Source organism: Onychomys torridus, chromosome 14 (genome assembly GCF_903995425.1).
Source record: "Onychomys torridus chromosome 14, mOncTor1.1, whole genome shotgun sequence".
NCBI classification, from domain to species: domain Eukaryota; kingdom Metazoa; phylum Chordata; class Mammalia; order Rodentia; family Cricetidae; genus Onychomys; species Onychomys torridus.
The window spans coordinates 71,655,193-71,679,791 of NC_050456.1; the positions used below are offsets into that span (position 1 = coordinate 71,655,193).

The following is a 24,599-nucleotide window of genomic DNA, read 5'->3' on the forward strand; positions in this document are numbered from 1 at the left end:
GTACACACCCTTTCTGAGCCTTTAACACTTAAGTTATACAACGGTGAATATAGGATGACCTCGTGGGGTACTATAATTGGGAAGGGTGACGTTCCCACAAGAATGGTCTCATCTAAAGGTGAACTTAGTGTGTGAAGCAAGAGTACAGAAGCCACATGATGAGTGTCATCCACCAGCATCATGAATACACACAAAATCACAACTTTTTTCCTCATGTGTATATATGTGTGGTAGGCATGTTCGTGTGTGTGTATGTGTGTGTGTGGGGGGGGGTAGGGGGAGGTGCTTGTGTGTGGAAGCTGGAGACCAACATCAGAGAGTCTTTCTTAATTGTCCTCTGTTGTATTCACCGAGGCAAGGTCTCTTACTTGGACCCAGAGCGTACCGACACGGCTATTCTGGCTAAGCCGGCTTGCCCTGGGGATCCCTCTGTCTCAGTCTTCTGAGCTCTGGTATTACAGATGGGCTGCCAAGCCTGTGGGTGCTGGAAATATGAACTTTGGTCCTCATGCTTACCCAAGAAGTGTTTTAACCACCGACCCATCTCCCCAGCCCTAAACCATAACTTTCAAAGTGAGGGGCGAAGAGAATCATGCCAGGTGTGGGTTCTCTTTAGAGTCCATCCTTTCATGTCTTATTCTGCTCATGGAACTAATGAAAATCTAAGACCTTCCAATGCAGAAACAACTTCAGACTCCCAACAGGTTACAAACTCTCTAGGCAGAGCTCTTGCAAGCCTTGGCTCATGTGACCTGATCAGAGTCTCAAAGCCAGGGACCCCAACAGTCATCTAGACAATCTTTAGGAAGGCTGTAAACCAAGCCAAAGCCACCAGGTGCCACATGTACATGGGTACCCAAATGGGGTCACAGAATGAACATTCCTATCTCCCCAGATGCCATGTCTCTTTCACACTCGCACGGCCCCTGGCAATAAACTCTTTAGTTTGATTTATTTTTAAACATTTCTTGGTTTTTCACAGTAATCTATTCTAATCATTCACACTCAACTCCCTCCATCAATCCCCCAAAGGTCTAGCCTCTTCCCAGCCCCTGGGAGGTGTGCAGAAATGTATTAAGTGGCTGTTAGGAGAGGTCCAAGCTGCTCTCCCAAATTCTGTCATGACTGTCTTGGAAGGCAGTGAATGATGTCACCACTTAGCAGGGGGAAGCTTGGACAAGTAAGTGAGACACCAGCAACTACCCCCTAGGGTGTTCACAGAGGAGCTGGGATGTCCCCAAGTGGGTGTGGCCTCCTCTACACTAATCTGGCACCTCTGATGAAGTCCCAAAATCTGCCAGTAAAGGGTCTGATGGAAGACTGCTTTAACTGGGCCTATGAAACAGTAAGAGTGCTTACTGCACAAACCTGGGCACCTGAGTTTGAATCCCCAGCACCCACACAAACACCAGGCATAGCTGTCCATGCGTGTAAGCCTATCCCTGGGGAGCAGAGACAGGAAGGTGCCAGGGCTTGCTGGCCAAGCCTAGCAGACATGGTACGCTTCTGATTTAGTGTGAGACTTTGTCTTAGGAGAATAAAATGGAGAGCTGTAGAGGAAGACACCTGATGCTTGCTCTGGCCTCTGTGTGTGCATGCATGGGCATGGCCCACACACTCACATGCACACACCACACATGAACTGGAAAAGCACATCACAGCCCTGTTTTGACGTTTTATGTGAAACATGGGGCCCATAGACACCCAGCACCTTAGCAGACAGAGTTTGATCTGCCTTACCCCCCCCCCCAAGGTCCATGTGTACCACTCCCCAGGCCTGCAAACAGTCTTGTGGGGTGTGGTATGCCCATGGTGGACACCAGTGGGCCTAAGGCAGGGGAGAGGTTAGGGAGGGAGAGACTGCAGCTTACTTCCTTGTTTTCCTCTGCACCCATGCCAGCAGGGTCTTGATGGCCTTCCTCTGGTCTTTCACTGATACCGCCACACTCCTCTCTGTGGTGGGGGTGGGTGGGTAGGAGGAGTCAGAGTCTGTGCCCCCCGAGCCAGGTGACAAGCTGGAAGATGGGGAACTCCTGCTGAGGTTGCCCGTGAGCTCCTTTATCTAGAGAGAAAAGGGCAAATCAGACCCAGTGATCCACAAGGGACTCCTGGCCAGATGGTCCCTCTGACCTGCATCCATGAGAGCCTGGTTGGAGAGTCCAGGTTGTGTAGACATGGTTCTCAGTATATGAGAAGCTTCTCCTGAGATCCCTGTGGCTCTCACCAGCCACACACACTGGTCCTGACCAGACTCTGTCTGTTCTGTTCCGCTATAGCCTGGCACTCCCAGAATGCATCATGCTCCTTCAGGCTTCACTGTCCCTGTTCACTCTGGGCCCGCTGGCTGGCTGTCCCTTTCCTCCAGCATTGAACTGTTACCACAGTGTCCACGTGAGGAATGCAGGGGCTCAGGCCTGCCCTGCAGATTTAGATGGCATCTCAGCACCATGCCCATGCAATTCGTGTGCATAGTACATCTGAGAAGCATTGCTCAGAGCACACTCCTATTCACACTTCAAAACCCTGCCCTGGTCACTTCCTTGGGTATGTTTTCCTCACTCTGGTCACCCATTTGTGGTAGCCGTCTCTGATTAGAGCTCGTACAAAGCCCTGCTCACACCTCAGTTGTGACCTGCACCGTAGAGTGATATGGAATCCATGTATCTTTGGGATTCCTCCCAGAAGACAGAGCCCTATCTCTCTAGCATCTGCGGTACTGAAGAAACTCAACAGACATCTAATGAACGAATGAAGGAAAACATTTAACACATTTCCTGATGTCCCCAGTGTCTCTCAGGAAGCCAGGTCACAGAGTGACTGAGTCCTGTGTGAACTCGGTACAGTGGACAAAACTCTCACACGCAGCGTATTTTGTGACCACAGCTGCATATAGTGAGGCTCACACAGAAAGGGATCCACAGCTCCATACAGTGCTTGTACAAGTACCTCTGGGCAACACCGGCCCCAAAGCCCTTCTCAACCTTCCCCGTGTGGCTTGCCTTTGTAACTAGACCATGACCCAAGTCTTCACTCCGTGGTTCTCATTCAGAACATGGAGAATCCATGGACACTAAGTCTCAGGGTGTCCCTTGCTGTGTGCGTGCTGTTCTGATGTTAGAGCAACGTTCAATATGATGACTGTGGACCAGAGCGTAGCGGGCTTACCTGGAAGAAGAGAATGATGTTCCATATCAGCCCGAGAACCAGTGAGGGGTTGCCATCCGCTATTTCTGCTGCATCGATGCTAACCAGCTTGACCTGGGAAGAAGCGATTGATGAGCACAAAACTCCAAGGAGTCCAATCTACCACCTCCACTGCCGTCCAAAGCCTGATGCTGCTGACTGCCTGGTGCCATGTGTCACTGTCAAAGATCACCTCTTGGGGGACACCCAATGTGTAAAACTATATTTGATAAAAATTATATATAGTGCTTACTATGTGTGGACCCGGCCCTTAAACCTTACAAGTGCTTATGAGTACTGACTCAGTTTACCCCAACCACAAGCCTATCGTGTAGGCACTTCTCTTACAACTGTGTGTCAGGAGGGCATTCAAAGTTTCTACCATTCTCTTCCAAAAAGGGTGGGCCCAGGATGGCTGCATGCCACATGAATGCCATCAGACCTCTTGATATAGCATACCCTTGACCACCTCAGAGCACCAACACCAGCCACCAGAAGCACAGAAACAGTGAGACCACCACAGCAAGGAACTCTGCATCTGTACAGAATGTTCTACATCTGGCAGTAACATGCCAGCCTGAGAAACTTCCCAGAGGTGACTCATGTATTTCACCTGTGTCTGACCACACAAAGATTTTCCTGGTGAACCCCTAAAGGCTACTTGCAGCCCCTGAACCTGCAGCACCCCAGTACCTAGTTAGGGAGGTTCATTTCCCCAATACCCACAGTCTGCATTTCACAGTCTGTGCCTGTGGAGGCTAGAGGTTGATGTTCTGTCTTCCTCTACCAGGCTCCACCTTATTTTTAAATGTTTATTTACTTACTTATTTTTCATGCAAGTTTTAGCTATCAAGTATCAAAACTCAGGTCATCTTAAGCAGCAAGGGCTTGACCCATCAAGCCACCCTACCAAGCCCATTTCTGCATTTTAACACACACAGGGTTTCCTGTGTGGGCTCAGGATGGAGGGTCAGTGCCTGCCTACAACCATCATTTCATTCTGCAAACAGCATCTGAGCCCGAGGTTCAGCCTTCTGCCAACCTCTCTGGAAAGGGCCAGAGAGCGAGTGGGGTGAGAGAGGGTATGCAGGCCACACAGGACTCTCCTCCGTTTCCTATTGTTGAGCAACACTTCACAAATGTACATAGCTGTCTTCAGGGGCAAGGGGGATGAAGTGAGCTAATCAGAGCAACCTTTTAAAAGCCACACTGCAAACTTTATCCCGGGACACTTTGGGGAGTCAAAACTTAGAGAGGTTGTCATACAGCAGTTTTTCTCTCCACTTTCCCTCTCCATCACGGGTCTTTAAACTGCCTTGGCTCGGGACTCTGATCTTATCGGTTTATTGGGGGCTCTGACAACACCAGTTAGGCCTGGGGTAGCCTAATTGAGACTGACTGCCCAGCTCCCTGGTTGACGGGCCGTTCACAGCCGCTGCCAAGAAGGTAATTGAGACAACACGGGCTCATCGCCGGCAGACCGGAGGCCAGGAAGGAAGTTGTCAATACTGAGAGGAACACAGCCCATCAAACTCGGAGCCAATATTCAGTCCATGTTCCTCCATCATCATTTAAGCCATGTAACCAATCACTTGTCGGGATGCTCCTGTCTGCTCTCCTACCCCCAAGTCCTTCCTGGAAATATCCTCTGGTTTGCCGAGACAGAACATTCCAGTCCAGTGAACCGCAAGAACTTAAAGGGACTGTCATCCTCACCTTCAGGGGACAGTCCTCCTTCTTCCATGGTGGACAATAAAATCACCACACTGCTGCTCTCCAGGGATACCGTCCCCTCCTCTTCCCCCTAACTCAGCTTGTTCTGCCACACTGCATACCCGTGAGATCACTGGGTTAGGGGACCATCCTTTCTCTCCTCTGAGCAGGACAGGTTTAGAGAGGTGACTCGGGAGCTTTCATGACAATGGCTTCCCAAGTTAGTTCCTTTAATGCTGTCAGTGTCCCCATTTCAAAGGTGACAAAGCCAAAGCTTGGCCTGAGTAACTTAACTGGAGAGCCCAGAGCTGGCCCCAGGGGGAGGCTATCTGTAACCCACAGTTGAAGGGAGGGACGGTGTACACTGGCTGGTCCCAGGACCCCAGAACAGCAGGTTTGGTTGCTGTTTGCACCTACTTCCCACCCAGCTGTGGGCACTGCCACCAAGGACCCAGCAAAGCCACTGAGGCCTGCCCTTCTTGGAATCCAGGCAGTGGCACAAAGTGGGGCAGACGAGGCTTCCCAAGTAATTTTGTGTATTCTGGGAGTGGGACACAGCATGCTTCAGGGAGATTATCTTGTCCTTTCCATCATCACCTTCCTCCTAGGTCATCATCCTCCTGCCTGGGAAATGCAGCCAAATGAGGCACTGTGCTACCATCCATCCACGCTGAGATATTTCTAAATGTTGCTATAAAATAAATAAATAATAAAAAGGAAAGTGGGGTCAATGGTCCGTGGTGCTGTGAGGGTACTGGAGCAGACAGCCTGGAAAAGGCTCACACGTGGAGTACAGAAGGGCGGGCCTTCTCAGCCTCTGCCACGCTTCCCCATGGCACCACGTGTACTTTGATTCCTCTATGGCAGGAACACCCTCGTGTGAAGACTCCTCGGGCCACATATCCTCATCTCCATGAGGCTGAGGCTCCGCTTTGTGCCTTGGAGTACCAAATAGCATGTTGCCTGCATGAATGCTCTTTCCTCTGGACCCCAACCATGTCCAAGGCTCATGTGCATCTTATTAACTGATTCTCCCCAATGCTAGGTATAGCCCACATCCACAAAGACGCTCACATGGAAGCCTATGACATGCCTGGGTAACTGTGACCAGACCCACCCATGTGGGCATTAACAGTGGGAGACTATCTCACGGTCAACTAAGGCAGAAGGAGGAGTAACCGAGGCAGGTGCGTGAAGGCCCCGCCCATCTCCTCCCCAAATAAGGGCTCCTTTGGAATTCAGAGGGGACATTGCTTCAGGATGGAACACAGGTGAGTGTTGTCACAAGTCAGTCAAGCCAGTAAAGTGGCAGAGGACAGCCACACCACACTTGGCGGAGGTGGGCACACCATCTCCTCAGCAGCTCTCTGAGGAGAGTTCTGCTTCTGATCCTTCTATTTAGAGAGGTGTATGATTTCCCCACAATCCCTAGAAGTGAGTGGGGAGGCCAGGATTGGAAACTGAGGCCTAGTCACACTCAGGCAAGGCTGATCCTCGCTCAAGTAGAGGCTGACAAGTGTTCCCTCCCACAGAGGGTGCCCTTAAGTGAATCTGGGAAGGACTTGTATTCTAAATGACTTCACTGAGATGAGGCCGACGTTGTTCAAGCCCCCCATTTAGAGCATCCAATTCAGTGGGTTTGGTATATTTGCAGACTTGTGTGAACACCACTGCAGCAGACTGTGGACCACATTTACCATTTCTAAGAGCAGCCCTGGACCCACAAGTCATCATCCTGCATCCCTCTACCTCCTTCCAGGCCTAAGCCACCACTAATCAGTCTACTTCTCCACCACAGGAATTTCACATGGATGGAATCATGTAAGAAACTCTCTTCATGTCGGCCTGGCTTCTGTCACTCAGTAGTACACTGTGCTTGAGCTCCTATGCCATAACACACCCCAGCACCAAATTATTTTTCACAACCAAGTAATATTCCACAGGAGTGCTGATCCATGCGTCAGCTGATAAATTCCTGGTCTGTTTCCAGCTTTAAAGACTCTGATATCAAAGGTGCATGGGGTGTTTTGTGGTCACCATCATCTGAACCTTTGGCATCCAGGACTTTCTCTACTGTGTGGCCACTGGGAGACAGATTCCCTCTCCTCTGTTGTGGCAACTGTTCCCTACTCCACTTGCATCTGGCCTGTGGCTCAGCCCCAGGCTTGACATCACATCATCTTGCTCAGGACAACACTGCAGTGATGAACACCTTCCCCAGGCTGGAGGAGAGCAGTCAGAAAAGCAGGGTCATGCTTGTTTCTGTCCTTCAGCAGGTTCTGAGATGGTCTAGGTACCCAGCTTTTTCCCAGGCTCCATCTTTGATTCTCTGGGTCCCTTCATGAGCTACTGGACATCCTTCACCTGGTTCCCTTTCTGCTGAGATAGTAGTGTACACCTGCCTGTCTTAAACACAGAACCTCAAAGGATCTGCACCTTGGGGAATGTTTACTCTGTCAATGGGTGAGACAGGCTGAAGACTGTTTTTACTCAGATCAATCCAGAAACAAACCTAGGGAAAGGAGGTTTAGCCGGGCGGTGGTGGCACACGCCTTTAATCCCAGCACTCAGGAGGCAGAGGCAGGTAGATCTCTGTGAGTTCGAGGCCAGCCTGGGCTACAGAGTGAGCTCCAGGAAAGGCGCAAAGCTACACAGAAAAAACCTTGTCTCAAAAAACCAAAAAGAAAGGAGGCTTTGGGGATGTCACTCCTGGGCCTCCCCTTCCCACCTGTGAAGGACAAGAAACAGTTCCAAATGCGGATCCAGAAATCCTCATGACAAAGCCAGGCTGCTATCATTCCCTCTGCCACACTGACTGCCATGTCCTCAAGTTCCAAGAGAAAGCTACATTCTAGCAATGAATCCCACAGCTCTGGGACCCTACCAGCTGCTCTCCTCCTCTCAGACTGCCTCCCCACAGACACAAACAGGGTGGGCAGGACATTGGGAGCACATGCCAAAATGGAGCTTCTCCAAGTGCCTTTCCTTCACCCCAAGCTTGGGAGAGATTGGCTATTTCCGCTATTAAAACTTTCTGTACTTCCCTCATGACCACACCAAACTTCTCAGTTCTGCCCTTGCTCCCCAGGGCAAGCTTGTGTTATCGAGGCAGGCTTCAAATACTTACATTGCTATCTTCCAGAAACTTAAGTGCTTTTGCTATGTTGTTCAACCGAAAAATACGATGTGATGAGGATTTGTATTCATGCAGCTGAAAAACAAGAGAAGACACCGGCTAAGCAGGTGCAGGAGCGGTAGCGCCCCAGGACCACAGTGGGCGCCTGTCCTTTACCATTTGCTTTTGGAGAAGGTTAGGGATGGTGCTGAAAACACCCCCACAGGAGGTGTCCAAATGCCATTGTGACACAGGGATCCTGGGGCCTGACTCACTGGAGATGGTGAACACGGAATCTCGACATGGGACATGTGTCTAGTTTTCTCTCCAGCCAGCAGCCTCCCTCTCTAGGGACCTGCAGTAACGTGCTCTCATAGCACACGTGACTCTTTGGTGAGGGAAGCGAGCTTGCTGTCTCTCATCACCGCTCGGCTCAGCCTCCCCAGCAGCAGCAGATGTGGCTGGTTTCTGGCTAAGAACTTTTCCACACAGGGCTTGGGGGAGAATGCACAAAAAAGCCAGCTGCAGGCTGCAGCTCCAATCCTGACAGCGTGAGTTCTGCACAGAGTGCCACAGTGAGCTCATCTCCAGAGAACACACATGCCAGCTCCACCAGAAAGGACTCGCTGTGCTCTACCAAGAGGCAGCGGAGGACTCTTTTTTTTTGCTGAGCTGCAGGGTCAAAGGTCAAGGACATGAAGGTTGTTGCCATGTGCCCTGGCTTCAAAGTGGGAGCCTGACTATTGGGAACATAGGACAAGGAGCCAGAACACGCTTCCTTACGAAGTCTTTGGGGAGCCCCGCAGCTTGTTCACTGAGACCTGCCAAGACGACCTCACCCAGCTTTGCACGGCTGTCTGCCCTGAGTGCACTCATGGCATCTTCTACTTTGTGAGTGTGAATGGGTGTGACAGGCCTCAACCCCATGGATCTGAGAAATTGTGCCGTTTGTTGTCTGTTGGTTTGTTTTTCGAGACGGTTGCTCTGGGTAGCCCTGGCTGTCCTGGAACTCATCATGTAGACCAGGCTGGCCTTGATCTCACAGAGATCCTCCTGCCTCTGCCTCCCGAGTGCTGGGACTAAAGGAGCATGCCAGCACGCCGTGTGAGAAGTCTTGCTTTTCAAGTCAGGTCCAGAGCCAGAGCAGGCTGTATTGTGCTGCATCTGTCACGGCACCTGCGCCCAGCATAAAGGACCACCAAAGCCCAATTAAACACTCAAGCCTTCAGCCAGTTTCTTAACTTAAGCACATCTGGCCTTAAAAAAAGAGGGGGGAGGGCTTTATTTTTATTTATGTGAGCATGTGCGTGTAGGTGCAGATGAAAGGGGAAGTGGAGGCTGTTGGGGTACTTTGGATCCTCTGGGGCTGGAGCTATAGGCTGTGGTGAGCCACCTGATGTGGATGCTGCCAATCAAACTCCAGCCCTGACCTGAGTTCGATCCCAGGAACCCATAGGGAAGGAAAGAACAGACTTCCTCAAGTTGTCCTCTGATCTCTGTATGTACACCTTATTACCCGCATAATCCCCCCGACGTGTGTGCACAAATACACAATAACAAAATAATAATAAAAGAAAAACAGATACTACTCAGTTACATATGTTCATACCATTCATTTTCTTTAAGTTTCATTTGTTTTTATTTTATGTACATGAGTGCATGCATATATGTGCATTGTGTGTGTGTTGTGTCTGCAGAGGCCACAAAAGGGCTTCAGACACCCTTGAACTGGAGTTAGAATGGTTGTGGGCGGCCATGTGGTGCTGAGAATTGAACCTGCATCCTCTTGCAAGAGCAGCCAGTGTTCTTAACTGCTGAGCCATCTCTCCAGGTCTCATGTCACTCTTTATTTATTTTCAATTTATTTATGCATATGTGTGCAGGTGCCCTCAGAGGGCAGAGAGGAGTACTGGCACACTCTGGAGTTGGAGTTAGAGACCATCATGAGCTGTCTGATGTGGGTGCTTGGAACAGAACTTGGGTCCTCTGGTCCTACTGAGCCATCTCACCGGTCCCCCACCTCACATGATAAAGGAATGTCACCCTTCATCATTTCCTGATACTGAATTACACTCTGTGTGGATGTGTGCATGCATGTATACCGATGTTATGGTTGCCTAGAGCCTTCAGGTATTATTGGCCTATACACATCAGGCTATGGGGCTATTGGATGGTGATGGAACCTTTAGGAGATGGGGCCTGGTTGGAGGAAGTTAGGTCTTTGGAGCTGTGCCCTTGAGGATGATATTGGGATCCCTGGTCCCTTTCTTTTTGCTTCCATGAGATAAGAAGCTTCCCTGCAACACGTTCTTATGATGTGCCGTCTTTTCTCAGACAGGACCAAGTGGCCACAGCCACTTCTGAACCCATGAGCCCCAACAAACCCTCCTTGAAATAGCTGACTGGGGTGCTGCGTCACAGTGATGAAAAGGTGACGCCCAAATGAAAACACAGCCTTTGGAAGTACTTCCTTTTGCTTTTCCCCGACACACCACATACCAGATTTCGCCCGGAGAGGACTTCCAGCAAAGCCATCAGGATTTTGCCATCTTGGATATCAACGAACAGGTCCGTAACTTCTAGAGGTGGGTCACACTGTAGGACAGGGGGGACAATCAGCCGATTAGTGACCTGGGTGATCAACAGAACTACTTCACCATGCAGCTCTTGCTCAAGGGAGAAACTTGTGGGACCGGAGAGATGGCTCAGGGGTTCAGAGCAGCGGCTGCTCTTCCAGAGGGCCCGGGGTTCAATTCCCAGTACCCACATGACCACTCACAGCTGTCTGTAACTCCAGTTCCGGGGGAACCTATCACCTTCACACCAATGCACATAAAGTTAAATAATTTTTTTTCTAAAGAGAGAGAAACTTGCAGGCAGAAGGATCGTCTGTGGAGCCAGAAGCCCATCACCCTGGAAGGGACCTCTGGCCAGCAGGTGTGGGGCAGCTCCGCAGGAGAGCTGTGTAAGGGATTCGGCAACAGGGAACTGATTGATTGGCTTCGGAGGCCCACCTCACACGAGATCTCAGACCCCAGGACTGGATCACATTCAGGCTTCTGTTTAAGGAGAGAAAGAAATGGCACGCCCCCGCCCCCCTCAGGCTTCCAAAGCATAAAAGCATTGCAGGTTCAGGGTGATGATAGCTCAGTTGATAAAGTGCCTGCTGCTGCACAAGCATGAGGATCTGGGTTCAACCCCTGGGTGCCCACATAAAAAGCTGTTATCTCAGTGCTGGGAGGGAGGCACAGAGGGACCCCTGAAGCTTGGTGGCCAACCAGCTTTGCTGAAACAGTGAGCCTGGTCCCAGGCAGAGATGCTGTCTCAAAAAACAGGGTGGGTTGCTTCTTAGAAACAATACCTGAGGTTAACCTCCGGCCTCCACACGTACCCATTTTCTACCCATATACATGCATCAGCAGACCCATTTAAAACACACACACACACACACACACACACACACACACACACACACACACATACACACACAATTAGGGCTCATGGGAAACTACCTAGTGCAAGCCTTCACTTCAGATTTGGGGAAACTGAGCCTCAAAGAGGCTGGGTGATCGTCAAATAGCTATTTGGTAAAATCCTGTTTCCTGCATCTTGCTGTCATGAAATGAATGCAATGGAGATCCATGTAAGAGCCAATCTGAAGCCTGCATTTTCCTGTGGCCTTGGTTGGAATTCCCCCTTACCTTTTGTCCAGGTTAAGGGAGTGACTAGATGCTTCATGTATCCTCAGGGACAATGGGAAACAGGATGCAGTGCCCCTTCATAACTAGGCCAGTGGCAGCTCTTCCCAGCACACACCCAGGGGTAAGGAAAATCTCAATACAATGTTAGTTCAGCCAGCACCTTCTGGGAATGCCTCCTTCCTTCTGTGGCCCCTTGGTAGGCCTGCGTTTTACTATTTATTAAGGAAGGTGGCACTTCCTCACCCTTTATATGAGTCCCAGTTCCCTGCCCTAGTTAGCCAAAATATAGGATGAGGCTACCTACAGGTGTTACCCCCCCCCCCCCCGACAAAAAAAAGAAGGTGCAGCCTCCAGGGCATCAGTGAGTCTGAACCAAAAGGCAATGTATTTTCTTTGCAAATCCTGCAGCCTCAGTCACATTCCTGGCCCGGCAGACGGCTTCCTTTTAAAAGACCCCAACAAAACACCCCTGATGAATGGGCTAACAGAATTTCCAGTGAGCCGCCTAACAGGGGTAGAGTCTGACCCCAGGCTAATTTCCATGGCTGTGCCTGGAAGGGTTGCTGCATCGAAGATGACCTTGGCCAGAGTCCACTGCTGGACAGCAGGCAGCTAGACTGAGACCACTGCAGCCCAAACACTCCCTGGACCAACATTGCCCAGGCTTCAGGAGTCTGCTCCGGCAGTACCTCTCACCTCCCCAGGGTTTTCTGCATGACCAAACTCCTTCTGTAAATTAAGGAATTTTTTCCAGAAGCCAGAGACTCTGTAAATATTCCTGACAGCCTTCAAATTGCAGTTAAGCCCAATTCACCAAGGACTTCCTAGGTTTCCTTCTCATGAAGTTGTTTTTAGAAGTCTCGGGGCTGGAAACGGGGCCGTTAATTTCTCTCTGCTTATTACGCATCACATTCAGGTGCTGTCTGATTTATCTTCAGAATGGGTGCTACATGCTACCTACCTGACCCTGCCCCCCATCAAAAGGGACAAGGGAGAGCCTGGCCAAGGATAATGTCCTTGACATGACAAATGCATGTTCAAAGAGGTTCGCACTGGGTGGCAGGTAAGTGTGGGGCATTTGTTACACGACTCTCTGCTCTTCTCAGTATTTATTTATTTTTACTATAAAAAGAAAGAAAGAAAGACTTTCTGGCTCTACCCTGTCCTCTGCTAGGAATTCTCAACCAGGCTGACATGCATCAGGCATTAATTTAGGAGCTCACCAAGCTCAAATTTGGGGACTGGTTTTCCTTTTTTGTCATGTCTCACTATATGAGCAATGCCAACAGTGTACCAACAAAGGATTTACCATATTTCAAGTGTGACCCTTGTCATTTTTCATCTCACAGCCAAGATGCTCGCAGGTGATGTGACAGTGCCATGTCACCCATGCTGAAGGAGGGATGGGACACATGTACCTGCTCAGGACATAGTCAAGTGTGAAAATGAACTGCTTCCGTCAGGAGCTCCACTTCCTGCTTTCTCATAACTGCACTGGTTTCTTCCAGATCAGTGGTTCTCAATCTTCCAAAAGCTGTGACCCTCTAATACAGTTCTTCATGTTATGGTGACCCCCAGCCATAAATTATTTTCATTGCTACTTCCTAAGTATAATTTTGCTAATGTTATGAATCATGATATAAATATCTGATATACAGGATATCTGATATGTGACCCTTGTGAAAGGGTCATTCAACAACCCCCTGGGGGTTGTGACCTACAGGTCAGGAACCACTGGTCCAGGTCATCAATGGTTGTGCTCTTACCTTTGAAGAGGAGAGAAACTCTTGAAATTCCCTACAGTGGGGATACAACTAGCTTCCAGAAGCCTGGGGAGACCGGTGGGGGAGTGTAGATGGAGAACAAGAGAGTGCCCATAGGGAAGAAGAGGTGGTGTTGGTACAAGAAGCATCAAATCATCTGACTTTTTTCCCAAGATGGTCTCATGTAGAACCTGAACTTCTGATTTTCCTGCCTCCCAAGTTGCTGGATTATAGATGTGTATCACCACATCTGGCTTACGTGGTGCTAGGAATCGAACCTAGGGCTTTGTGTATGCTGAGTAAGCACCCTACCAACCGCTCCCCATCCCCATATATCAGCTTTAAAAAAAAAAGTCAAGAAGTATGCTTGCCTCAGAACACTTGGGACAATTATATTCCCAGGGCTCACAGGTCCAGCCTTACGTGCATGGGGAGCTCGAGTTTCTGCAGGCATCCCTCCCTTCTCTCACTGAGTGTTGTTCACTTGTTTGCCTCTTCTTTCCTCTCCTCCTCAGCTCCTCCTGCCTGGAACTGCATCAGCTGCCTTGGTGCCATGTGTACAGCAGCAGCTTATTGTGCAGCAGCAGCTTGTGTGTGCAGCTTATGTGTGCAGCTTGTGTGTGCAGCTTGTGTGTGCAGCTTGTGTGTGCAGCTTGTGTGTGCAGCTTGTGTGTGCAGCTTATGTGTGCAGCTTGTGTGTGCAGCAGCAGCCTGCAGACACAATGTAAAACTCAAGCTGCATGGCCAAAGAACATGAGGAGGAAAGGGAAAGAGAAAAGCCACCGAGAAGCTGTAGAAGAGCTCAGGAAAGCCTTGGGACGTCTGGGCACCCATGTCCTCATCCTCACAGTCTATTCTGGGCTAGGGGAGGATTCAGGGAGACCTGGCAGTGTGTGGCATGAAGCTGGCTGCCTGATACAGAGGATGGCTCTTAACTGCAATGGTCAAGTGGCTTTGCTAAAGGATGTTCACAGCTCTTGCATAAGTCAGTTCAGATGACTAACAATGGCTGCTAGCAGCCCCAGAGTGCACAGCTGCATCGTGTCTGAGCTGGAGAGTGATGGTCTTCTGCCCACGGAAGCACTGAAATTGCTCAACATGGAATACCCTCTACTGTTCACTCATGGTTCTCTTCCCCACCTACCCCGGTAACCACACAGCAGCTGTGTCTGCTTCCCATGCTGAGCATGGACAGCAGGGAGAGGACACCCATAAAGACACAAATGCACAGAGCCACAGGCTCGGGAGACTGCTTAGTGCACAGAGCCCTCGCCATAGAAGTCTGGGGACAGAGTTCCGACCCCCAGAACCCAGATGTGGTAGCATGCATTTGCAATCCCAGTGCACCTAGGTTGCGATGGGAGGTGGAAATGGGAAAATCCACAGCAGCTCATGGATGGGCTAGCCTAGTGTGTACAGCAGTGAGCAAGAGACCCTGTCTCAACAAGGTGGCAGGTAAGGACTGACACCTAAGGTTGTCCTCTGACTTCCACACACTTACATACATGAACACAAACATGTCCACACACATACATACTATGTAGCACACAAAGTCACACACACACACACACACACACACACACACACACACACACACACACGCAGTGTGCAGAGTGGGGTGGGGAAAGGGGAGTCATATCTCCTCTCTGCCATTTTACAGAACATCCGTGTAGTTGCAGATGAACACAGGTGAAAGTGTCACTCCCAGGCTCCCAGACCCTCACTTGCCTTTTCGAGGTGCAGGTTTATCCATCGTGTAAAAGTCCTCTTCTGCACATTTTCCCTCTCAACTGAAAACAAAGAAAGGCCATTAACCAGGGTGCCGAAGAAATATGGGCAAAATCGTGCCCTCCCTTCCCAGGGAGATTCCACATAGGCAGATGGCAGACTGTCCCCTGAAGGGTCCTCTCTAGGGTCCCCAGCATGAGCAGAATGCTTCACAGAAGTGGGGTACCAGGGCCTTATGCAGCACCTCATCCCAGTTTTCCAGCCCAAGCTTGAGCCTCTAAGTACCCTGTGGATTCCCACTGACTGTCAGAGTCCATCCACTTGGCTCTAGGTGAATAAGCTCTGGTGGGAAATGCAATGGTCACACAAGACGTGAGCTACGCAGCTGCTGAGAGGTAGAGGTCCAGAGCCACGGGACGCGGAGATGGTTCAGTAGGTAAAGCCCTTGCCAGGCAAGCATGAGGACCAGAATTAGGATGCCCAGAACCCAGGGAAAGCCAGACATAGTAAAGTGCATCTCTAATCCCAGAGCACCTCTGGCTCAGTCCCAGGCTGGGATGGAGCCAATGGTTAGGGATTGGGATGGGAGCTCTGGGATGTGCTAGGGTGTTGGGAGAAATAGTCTCCCAGTCTTAAGGTCAGACTCCCTGTCACTTTCCAGCTTCCTGGTTCAGGCCTTTCTCCCATCCCCACTTCTGCTCAGCAAGCTGAGGATGAGGGGTCCACTCCCAAGTTTCCAGGTGTTTTGAGATAAGGTCAAGGATGGCTTCCAACCTCGGACCCTCCTGCCTCAGCCTCCATAGTTCTGGGATTATATGCATGTGTCGCCATGCCCAGTTTTGTAGCTTTTACTTTTAGAGCTAAGAATAGAAGATTCTGCAGACACTTGATGCCTAGCCGTGGTGAGTGGACACACCTAAACCGTGGATCCCTTCTGGAAGGGGACAGCACTCTCTCACTATGCTTCTTAGTAAGGAGTGTTCATTGTGCAGGGCACTGGCATCCATCAATTATGTTCTGTTGCTTATTAAACCGTAGGCATTACAACACCCCCTTAGCAACAACAGTTGCTAAGGAGAAACTGTCCTAAGGATGGACAACAGGAAGCAGAGCTGGGAATCACCCCAGGTCTGCCCCCACATCAGCCATTACCCTGGAGACGGGAAGTGTGTGTTCAGTTCTATCACTCCCTGGTACCTGTAACAGCAACAATGGCTTTTAAGAAATTCACAGGCCAGACAGTGGTGGCACACGCCTTTAATCCCGGTACTTAAGAGGCAGACGCAGGCGGATCTCTGTGAGTTCGAGGCTAGCCTGGGCTACAGAGTGAGTTCCAGGAAAGGCGTCACAGATATACAGAGAAACCCTGTCTCGAAAAACCAAAAAATACACACACACACACACACACACACACACACACACACACACACATACACATATGTATGTATATATATATTATATATACATATATATAATATATATATATACATACATGTATATATATATAAAATAATAATAAATAAAAGAAAGAAAAATTCACTGAGTGGGGCCTGGGGAGATGGCTCAGTGGGTAAAATGCTTGCTCTGTAAGTATGAAGACCTGAGTTCAAATCCTCGGTGCCCATGTAGAAGTTAGGTGCCTCAGTGTATCTCTGCAACCCCAGTCTGGAGAATCAGAAAAAGGTGGGTCCTGGGGGACCCTTGGCTAGCCACCTAGATGATACAGCAAGCCTCAAGTTCAATGAGAGACCATGTCTCACACAGGGTGAAGAGTAATAGAGGACAACCTCTGGTCTCCACATGTGCACATCTGGATGGGTACACACCTATTCACACACATGCATTATACACCCCCCATATATATATGTATGTATACACACACACACACACACACACACACACACACACACACATGAACACACATTTTACACACACTTTACAGATGAATAAACTGGGGCTAAATGCCTCTTCCTTCCTCCCCCTCCCTCCTGAGCTCTGTGGTCCTAGCCATTCCAGACCCATTAAAGATCTAGGTGGTGTTCCTCTGAGGGTCATAGCACCAGAATCTATATCTTGATGCATGGTGGCCTACAAGGGCTGCCATCTTGGTGTCCAGCCACCATGCCTCTCAGGAAACTTCACTGGGGTGCTGAGCCAGACAACTCCTAATTTACCCCAGATTACTAAGTTCCGGATTTCAGCACAGTAGAACATACTGGAGATGGTAGAAAACATTTTACATTCCTTTAGCCAGGAGAAATCGAGAGCCAATTTGTCTGCCGCCCAAGAAAAAGGCTTCGCTTTTCCATAATGACTACAGTGCTTTTGGGCTCTTGGCCACATTATTAGGTAGATAGTGGCACCCGTAAATCAGATTTTAATATTGTGCTGTTCATGCTTTTTAATTGAAGAGCCCGCAGACAGTAATTATGCATGTAACTGCTTTCCTCTCATCCATCTCCTTTTCTAAGGAAGGTCACTGACAAGTAGGCTTGAGGTTTAAAGCTCTGATCCCGGCAGGCTGTGCTTCCTGGAGAGGGAAAGGAATGGTTGGCGGAAATAAGAGTTAGGATAAGGAGGCACTTGCTGAGATGCCTGAGTCCCAGAATCCCAGAGACTTCCGAAAGCTGGAGTGGCCCATCTCCAGCTCCAGTTGAGAATTGCCCAGCTCTGTACATAGATCTTGTTCTTTTAGGTGGCTGAAGTTTTCCAGGGTACTTTCTGGGCTGCCATCCCCTGCTCAGTGGACGCTGTGACTACTATTAATCTGCCACTAGCAGGAGTGACACCCCAAAGTGCAGCCTAGCACCAGCACCCTGGCACACAGCTCTTTGTGCACAAGCATGTGCATGCATTTCTCATCCTTGACAGCTCAGAGTGGGGCTGCTGGGTCTTAGTGGTAGGCACATTTAAAATTTTAACAGCCACTTCCAAACTGCCCTCCCCAAAGGGTTTATACTTTCACCCTCATCTGTCTTTAAACAAGTTTATGGGGATTGTAAAGTATTTACACACACACACACACACACACTCAAACACCCAGGCTAGCTTCTCCAGCTGGTCTCAGAGAGAGTGAAGTATAGTCCTGAAACAGAAAAGCATTTAGTAAGAAGGCTAAGAGAGAACTCACAGCTTAACTGCATGTGGGGGTACAAATGTGAACAGGGGTGTCTATTGGTCTACACATGCCCTACCCACTGATCCACAAGCACATAACCTCTTCTACTCATGCATGCATTCAACCAACCACTTATCTCCTTCCATTCCTCCATCTGTCTAGCCGTCTACCACCCACATAACTACCCACCTATTCACCTGCCCAACGTGGCATCCACTTACCCACTCGACCAGCTACCTGCCTATCCATCCACTCACCCGTCCATACCCCCAGCTGATATTTACACAAGGATTACTAGACGCTGGAGCGATGCCAGGCCCTGTCAGCAATGAAGAATTAAGCATTCACAGAATCTGCACTCCAAGAATTCAGACAAGTAGGAGAGAGAAACAAAGATACCACGTGGTATGAATGAAAGGGGAATGGATTAGAAGAGCCCAGGGTGACAGGGATGGGGACAGGGGACGTTGTATTTCATGGCGTACCCTTCGCAGGTCCTACAGGAGAAGTGGGATGCAGGGGGAGTCCTGAAGGCAAAGGCTGTGTATTCTAACACTGCCCTGATTTAGAACCAACCCTGAGGTGGCTTTGCTTCTGTCCCCAACCATCTCTATGGGCAAACCTGAACATAAATCATCTTCTACAAGAGGGGTACGGTGATGACTGATGGCTAGCAGGGGACAGTCAGACACAATCATAAACAGCAGACACATTCCAAACTGAAAGAGGATATGAAGGCCATATTTTCAGTGTTTACCACTGGGACGCATCGCTCAACACACAGGAGAAGAGTCAGGGATCTCCAGACTGCCCACTTCATGTCACACTGCACCACCCTGGGCAAGTTGACACTCTACAGAATGCGGACAGCCATGCCGAGGAAAGCCACGGGAGTGCTTGAAGTCACCCTGAGACCATCCCTAGCAGCCGCTGCCTCCAGGCCAGGTTCCCTGGCCCTAGCTCTTACAGCACACCCTGAACTTAGGGACTTTTGTCTGGTGTCTTGACAGAGGCCCAATGCACTTGCATGGCAGTCTCCATTTCAAATTGTGCCCCCCTCCTTCAGGCATTCCTACTTCAGGCCTGCCAAGACTCCATAAACTTTATATAGTTTCCATAAATCCAACGGCCCCTTTCTTCCTCTCACGTTGTAAAGGCGTAGGAAACCGTTTCTCTGGAAAGGTCTGGCCGGCGCTCAGAGTGGCTGTGGGGCCCAATGTGGGCAACAATGAAGTAATAACAGCGCTGTAAAATTGCTGTCGCAGCTCTGCCTGGCCAGTGGCGCTGCAGGAGAAGCAGGGTGGGGGGCAGAGGGAGAACTCACCAGGCTCAGGACCCCAAAGACTAGGCAAAGAAGGGGCAGGAGACAGGGGAGGCCCTGCTGTCTAGCTCAAGGCCACAGGCCCAAATACCCAGATACAATTCTGCCTCTGGCTTTGCCAAAAATAGATTATCTGAAAATGGAAGGTGGGGCATTCCTCCCCGTCTGCAAGCACCTAGGGGTAGGCAGGCTTAGGAGCTGGTAGCCACTGAGAAGAGACATGTTCTAGGAGTTAAAATAGACTGCTTCACATATCAGCGTGGTCCTCACCCCTCATCAAGGAAATTTCTCTTGGCAATAGACAGAGACCATTACGGAAAACCACAACCAATCAAAACTCGGAGCTGTGGAGTCCAGTTCCAGAGGATATATCTACAAAGCACTTTTGCACCTAGGCTCTGGGATCACTGCGGAGGAAGGGGTGGAAAGACTGTAAGAGAATCACAGAGTTTGATGTTAAATTGTGTCTCCTAGGAATGTGGGAAGCTACATCCGTAAAGTCTCATCATTGTGACTGCCGAAACATGAGCAGAACAAGGATATAACAAAAGACATGCTAACATGGATATGGGGGCAGGGGTGGGGGAGCCCAGGAGGCCTCAACCCTGCACAGAGAACTACAGACAACTAAGGAATGCCAAGAGGGAAGAGAAATAATCTTCCCCAGTTAAGAGCAGACCAACTGGTTATCCAATACCAAATGGTCAACCCTGAACACACACACACACACACACACACACACACACACACAAACAAGTAATATTTTACAGACTGAGAAAGTTGTTTTGTGTATTCAGGAATATATATCTCTGTGTGTGCATATACGTATGTAACTACTAATGAAAAAAGAGGCTATGGATTTGAAAGAGAGAAAGAAGAGGTATATGAGAGGGCCTGGAGGGAGGAAAGGGAAGAGAGAAATGATGGAATTATATTAATCTCAAAAATACAAGAAATAATTAAAACAAAGAGATTGTCTCCATGGTCATATTTCTCCAAAACTTACTTCACATATAGTATTTCCTCTGAAATATATCTGGGAAAAATATTCCTAACCTAAGGGGAACACTTGATGGCTTTTGCTACTTACATAAAATTATAAGATCATTCTAAAAATTTAAAAGTACAGAGAAAATGAAAATCTCTTTAAATCTCATTATTCCCAGACAAAATACAGAAGCATGCTGTGTGCATACACAGCTAACACAGAGATCCTCACTCAAAACAATTTCAATGTGATCATGACTCAGTTTCTCAAAGTACTGCCTATGCTCACTGACAGAGCCCCTGGGGTGATGGTTAAAATGGTAATTTCTGAGCTCCATTCAAAACTTTAAAATTATTATTATTTTTAATGTGTAGTGTCTGTGCACATGTGAGTATGGGTGCCTGTGGAGACCATACAAGGGCATCAGATCCCCTGGAGCTGGAGTTATAGGCAATTGAGAGCCAACTGACTTGGATACTGGAAACCAAACTACGGTCGGCTATAGGAGTAGCAGACACTCGTAACTACTGAGCCATTTCTCTAGATCAAGACGTTTTTCTTTTGAGCCAGGATTCCACAGATCCCAAATTGGCCTTGAACTCCCTATGTAAGATAACCTTGAACTGAGAAAATGGGCATTCACTGTCACATCTGACACTTGTGATGCTAGAGATGGGACCCAGGGTTTCATATATGCTTGGCAACCAGCCCATCATCTGAATCACATCCCAAACCCTGTTGGAGACCTTCAAACTCACATGCTCTGAGGCAGGGGCCTGGGAGTCTGCACATCACCTGCTCGGTGGTTAGAGAGCCTGCATCTGGGAAGAAGAGACAATCATAGATGGCATCTTGTCTTTGGATGATGCAGGAAACACTAATAGGTGTGCCAGGCTGGTGGAAAAGATCCAGAAGTTTCAAGCCTGGCAAGCTGTACCAAAGCCCTTAAGGCCATCTGGCTCTTCCATGGCTCCCAGGCCCACAAGCTCAGGCTTAATTGCCATTTAAGCCAATTCAATGTGAATAGCACCTGAGGAATGGCTTGGATGCACCAGGCAAGGGTCTCTTTCTTCTTCATCCCTGGGCTCTTATGATGATGAAGATGGATGTCTTTACTGGTAAATCTGAGAGATCCCTGACCTGGGGTGAGAGGCAAAGGCTGTGGATGCAAATATTTGTAGGGAGACAGGCTTTGAGGTCAGAGGCAGTGCTGGACAGAAAGAAGGAGATAAAGGGGCCAGCTATAATAGCGTTGTTCCACTCAATGTCCTGAGCAACCTATATGCAGGCAGCTGGGGGATCTGAGCAGGACAGAGTTCAGCGGGAAGACTCATAATGCCACTTGGAAAATACAAACCAGCTTTCCCTCTGCCACAGAGGCTGCTACAGAGGAAGAGATGTATATTGTGGAGCCCACAGATAAGGAATGTGAGGCTCAGGGAACTGAAGTACTGTGGCCACTCTGTGGAACCCCAGGATTCAAACCTAGCCTACACCTTGGCTCCAGGCTGATGCTCACCTATGACTGCATGTGACTGGAAGTTCTGGTTCACACTCACAAAACTGACAGGGCATCAGCTCCTTGCCAAGCTTTGTCTCAAGGCCCCATTTCTCTTCTTCGTTGGTGTCCCTCAGCCATGCCCATGGCCAGGAACATCTGATAAAGCTTAGAATTCTTCAGGTGTGGCTCTCGGTCACTATAACCAAGGAGACTACTCTCAGGAACACACAGCAATGTCTGGAGGTAATTTTGATTCTAACAACTGAGAGAACGCTTCTGGCATCTTCTAGGCCCAAGGGCTGTTCAATATCCCGTGATGCCTGAGACAATCTCCCCAACACAGACTTGTTGGGTCCAGAATGTCAGCAGTGCTGAGGGAGCAAGCTCACAGCTGGCAGCATCAGGCTAAGACATGTGCAGACCTTAGGACTGGCCTTGCTTTTGCCATCCACATAAGCCCAGAGTTATTTTTATAAATTGTGGAGGCCAGAGAGGGTAGAGCCAGCCCAGCTGGCGGAGAGCTTGCGGGAGGGTGATTTGGGAGTCCAGGTCCCTGCGACTCTCTATCTGGAAGGGGAGGGAGGACAGGAGGGTGAGATGCTGGAGTGTCTACACCTGCACCCTGCCACTGTTTCCCACAAATTGCTGTAGTCTGTACAGAGAGTTGGCTCAGCACTAGATAACAGAGATTCTGTCTATCAGAAACAATCACCAGGTTTTTTCTGATACTCCCTGGACCAGAAATCTCTTGCCTAAATGTATACACATTCTGCATCCTTGGGGTCAATTATATTAAAAAAAAAATAGATATTTTTAAAATTCTGTCCATCCTAAACACGAACAGTCTTTTCTTGTCTATACAATACAGTAAAATGACTGCCGACATAGACCCCACATACAGGATGCTAGGCACTACAAGTCAGCTAGAGATGATTACAGAGCATGAGGATATGTTTGCCCTGTGGGAACAAACACTAGACCACCTTATACAAGGGATTTGAGCATCTGACTATTTTGGTATCCATAGGGATCCTGGAACCACCCCCTTAGATACTGATGTACAACTGTATCCAAGATCCTGACGCTCAGACCCTCTCATCACTAGGGCTATTCTTGGTTCACTGCAGACACACTTCCTCACCCCCTTGGCTCAGGTTGGCTTTCCTCTCTTGGGCCCCTTGCCTAATTTGCTGGGAACCCCAATGGCGACTCCTGTCCACGGCAGTGTGTGAGCAACAGTCCTCTATCAGCTCTGCCTCCCTCCTGTGCTCCATATGCTGACTCCTCGAGAGCCCATACCACTTGATGAGGTCCACACCCGCTCCAGATGAGACCGAGCCTAGCTAGCTCCATGGTCCCCCCCCCCCCGTCTTTCAACACCTCCCAAAAACACAACCTCATTACGGGGCCCCATGCTGGTTCGCTTGAGAAATAAAACTCAGAAACAAATTAAATGCCAATTTCTTTTTTAAACAGGAGAGAGGCCAGGCTTTGGGAATACCAGGCCAATGTCCTTTGGTTCCGACTCTTGGGAACTACTTCCCCCAATGGCTCTGGCAGTATTAAAGTCAAGGCCTCCGTGTGGTTTCTCACTAGTCACAACTTCGCATTTAATTTCCTTTGTTTTTTTTCCTCCACGAACATTTGCTCTGACCCAAGTCCCTTTTATCCAGGCTGGTAATAAAATGCGAAACCCTCGTAGGGACCACAGGCCAAGAAGCACAGAAATACTACAGACAAGGGCGCAGGCAAATTTCGTACAAAGGTACAGGGCTCTGGGCACCCTCTCTCAGGATGCTCTTGCTGCCTCTGTCTTCTGTCCCTCCTGCATGCTGGGGACCGTGTCCACAGGCAAGAGAGCAGAGAATAACCGGCTCCAGTTGGTGCAAACCAGTGGTCTCTGTATACATGCCGCCTCGGACTCAAATAAAACTGCCAAGCTCATTCTAACTGGGGACTTAGATCTAATTCTCTCACGGGTCCCAGAGGCCACCAATTAACATACCATGTCCTGCCCTGCTTCGCCCCTGTTTCTCAGCTACTCCAAAACACATAACCTAGGGCTCCAAAGAGCTAGTCCAATTACACACCAAATTAAAATTTAAGATATATATGTCTCTATATGATATATATGTTTTTATACAAGATATATATGTATATATAGGACCAGTGCCTGTAACTCCAATACAAAAAAACCCCAGTTTTCTCTGAGTGTGATTCTGTCTAAGCTCAGTACTAACCCTGAATGCACCCTGATTTATGGCCAGTGCCACCATCATAAAACTGTAAGCAGACAAACAGGGATTTTACATTTGGCCAGATGGGCAGGCCTGGGAGACGGGCCCAGTGCAGGCAGATGACCCCAAAGTGTCCAGCTGTGACCCAGGCAGTCACGTAAGGTAGAGTCAGGCAGGAGCAGACACAGATGACTGAACTCAACCGTAAATAATAAGGCATGGACCCTGCCC

The 24,599-nt window shown here is 49.1% G+C and overlaps 1 protein-coding gene across 4 annotated transcripts in view; it reads right to left on the minus strand.

Annotated features, from left to right (window-relative positions):
- Clmn (calmin) overlaps window positions 1–24,599 on the minus strand; it is a 96,224-nt gene that overhangs the window by 17,080 nt on the left and 54,545 nt on the right. For all 4 annotated transcript variants that reach the window (XM_036205486.1, XM_036205484.1, XM_036205485.1 and 1 more), the window contains exons 2-6: window positions 15,204–15,265; window positions 10,511–10,606; window positions 8,024–8,107; window positions 3,166–3,258; window positions 1,872–2,062 (exon numbers count right to left, since the gene is read on the minus strand). In XM_036205486.1, coding sequence (XP_036061379.1) covers window positions 1,872–2,062; window positions 3,166–3,258; window positions 8,024–8,107; window positions 10,511–10,606; window positions 15,204–15,265 — 526 coding nt within the window. The remainder of the gene's footprint in view (window positions 1–1,871; window positions 2,063–3,165; window positions 3,259–8,023; window positions 8,108–10,510; window positions 10,607–15,203; window positions 15,266–24,599) is intronic.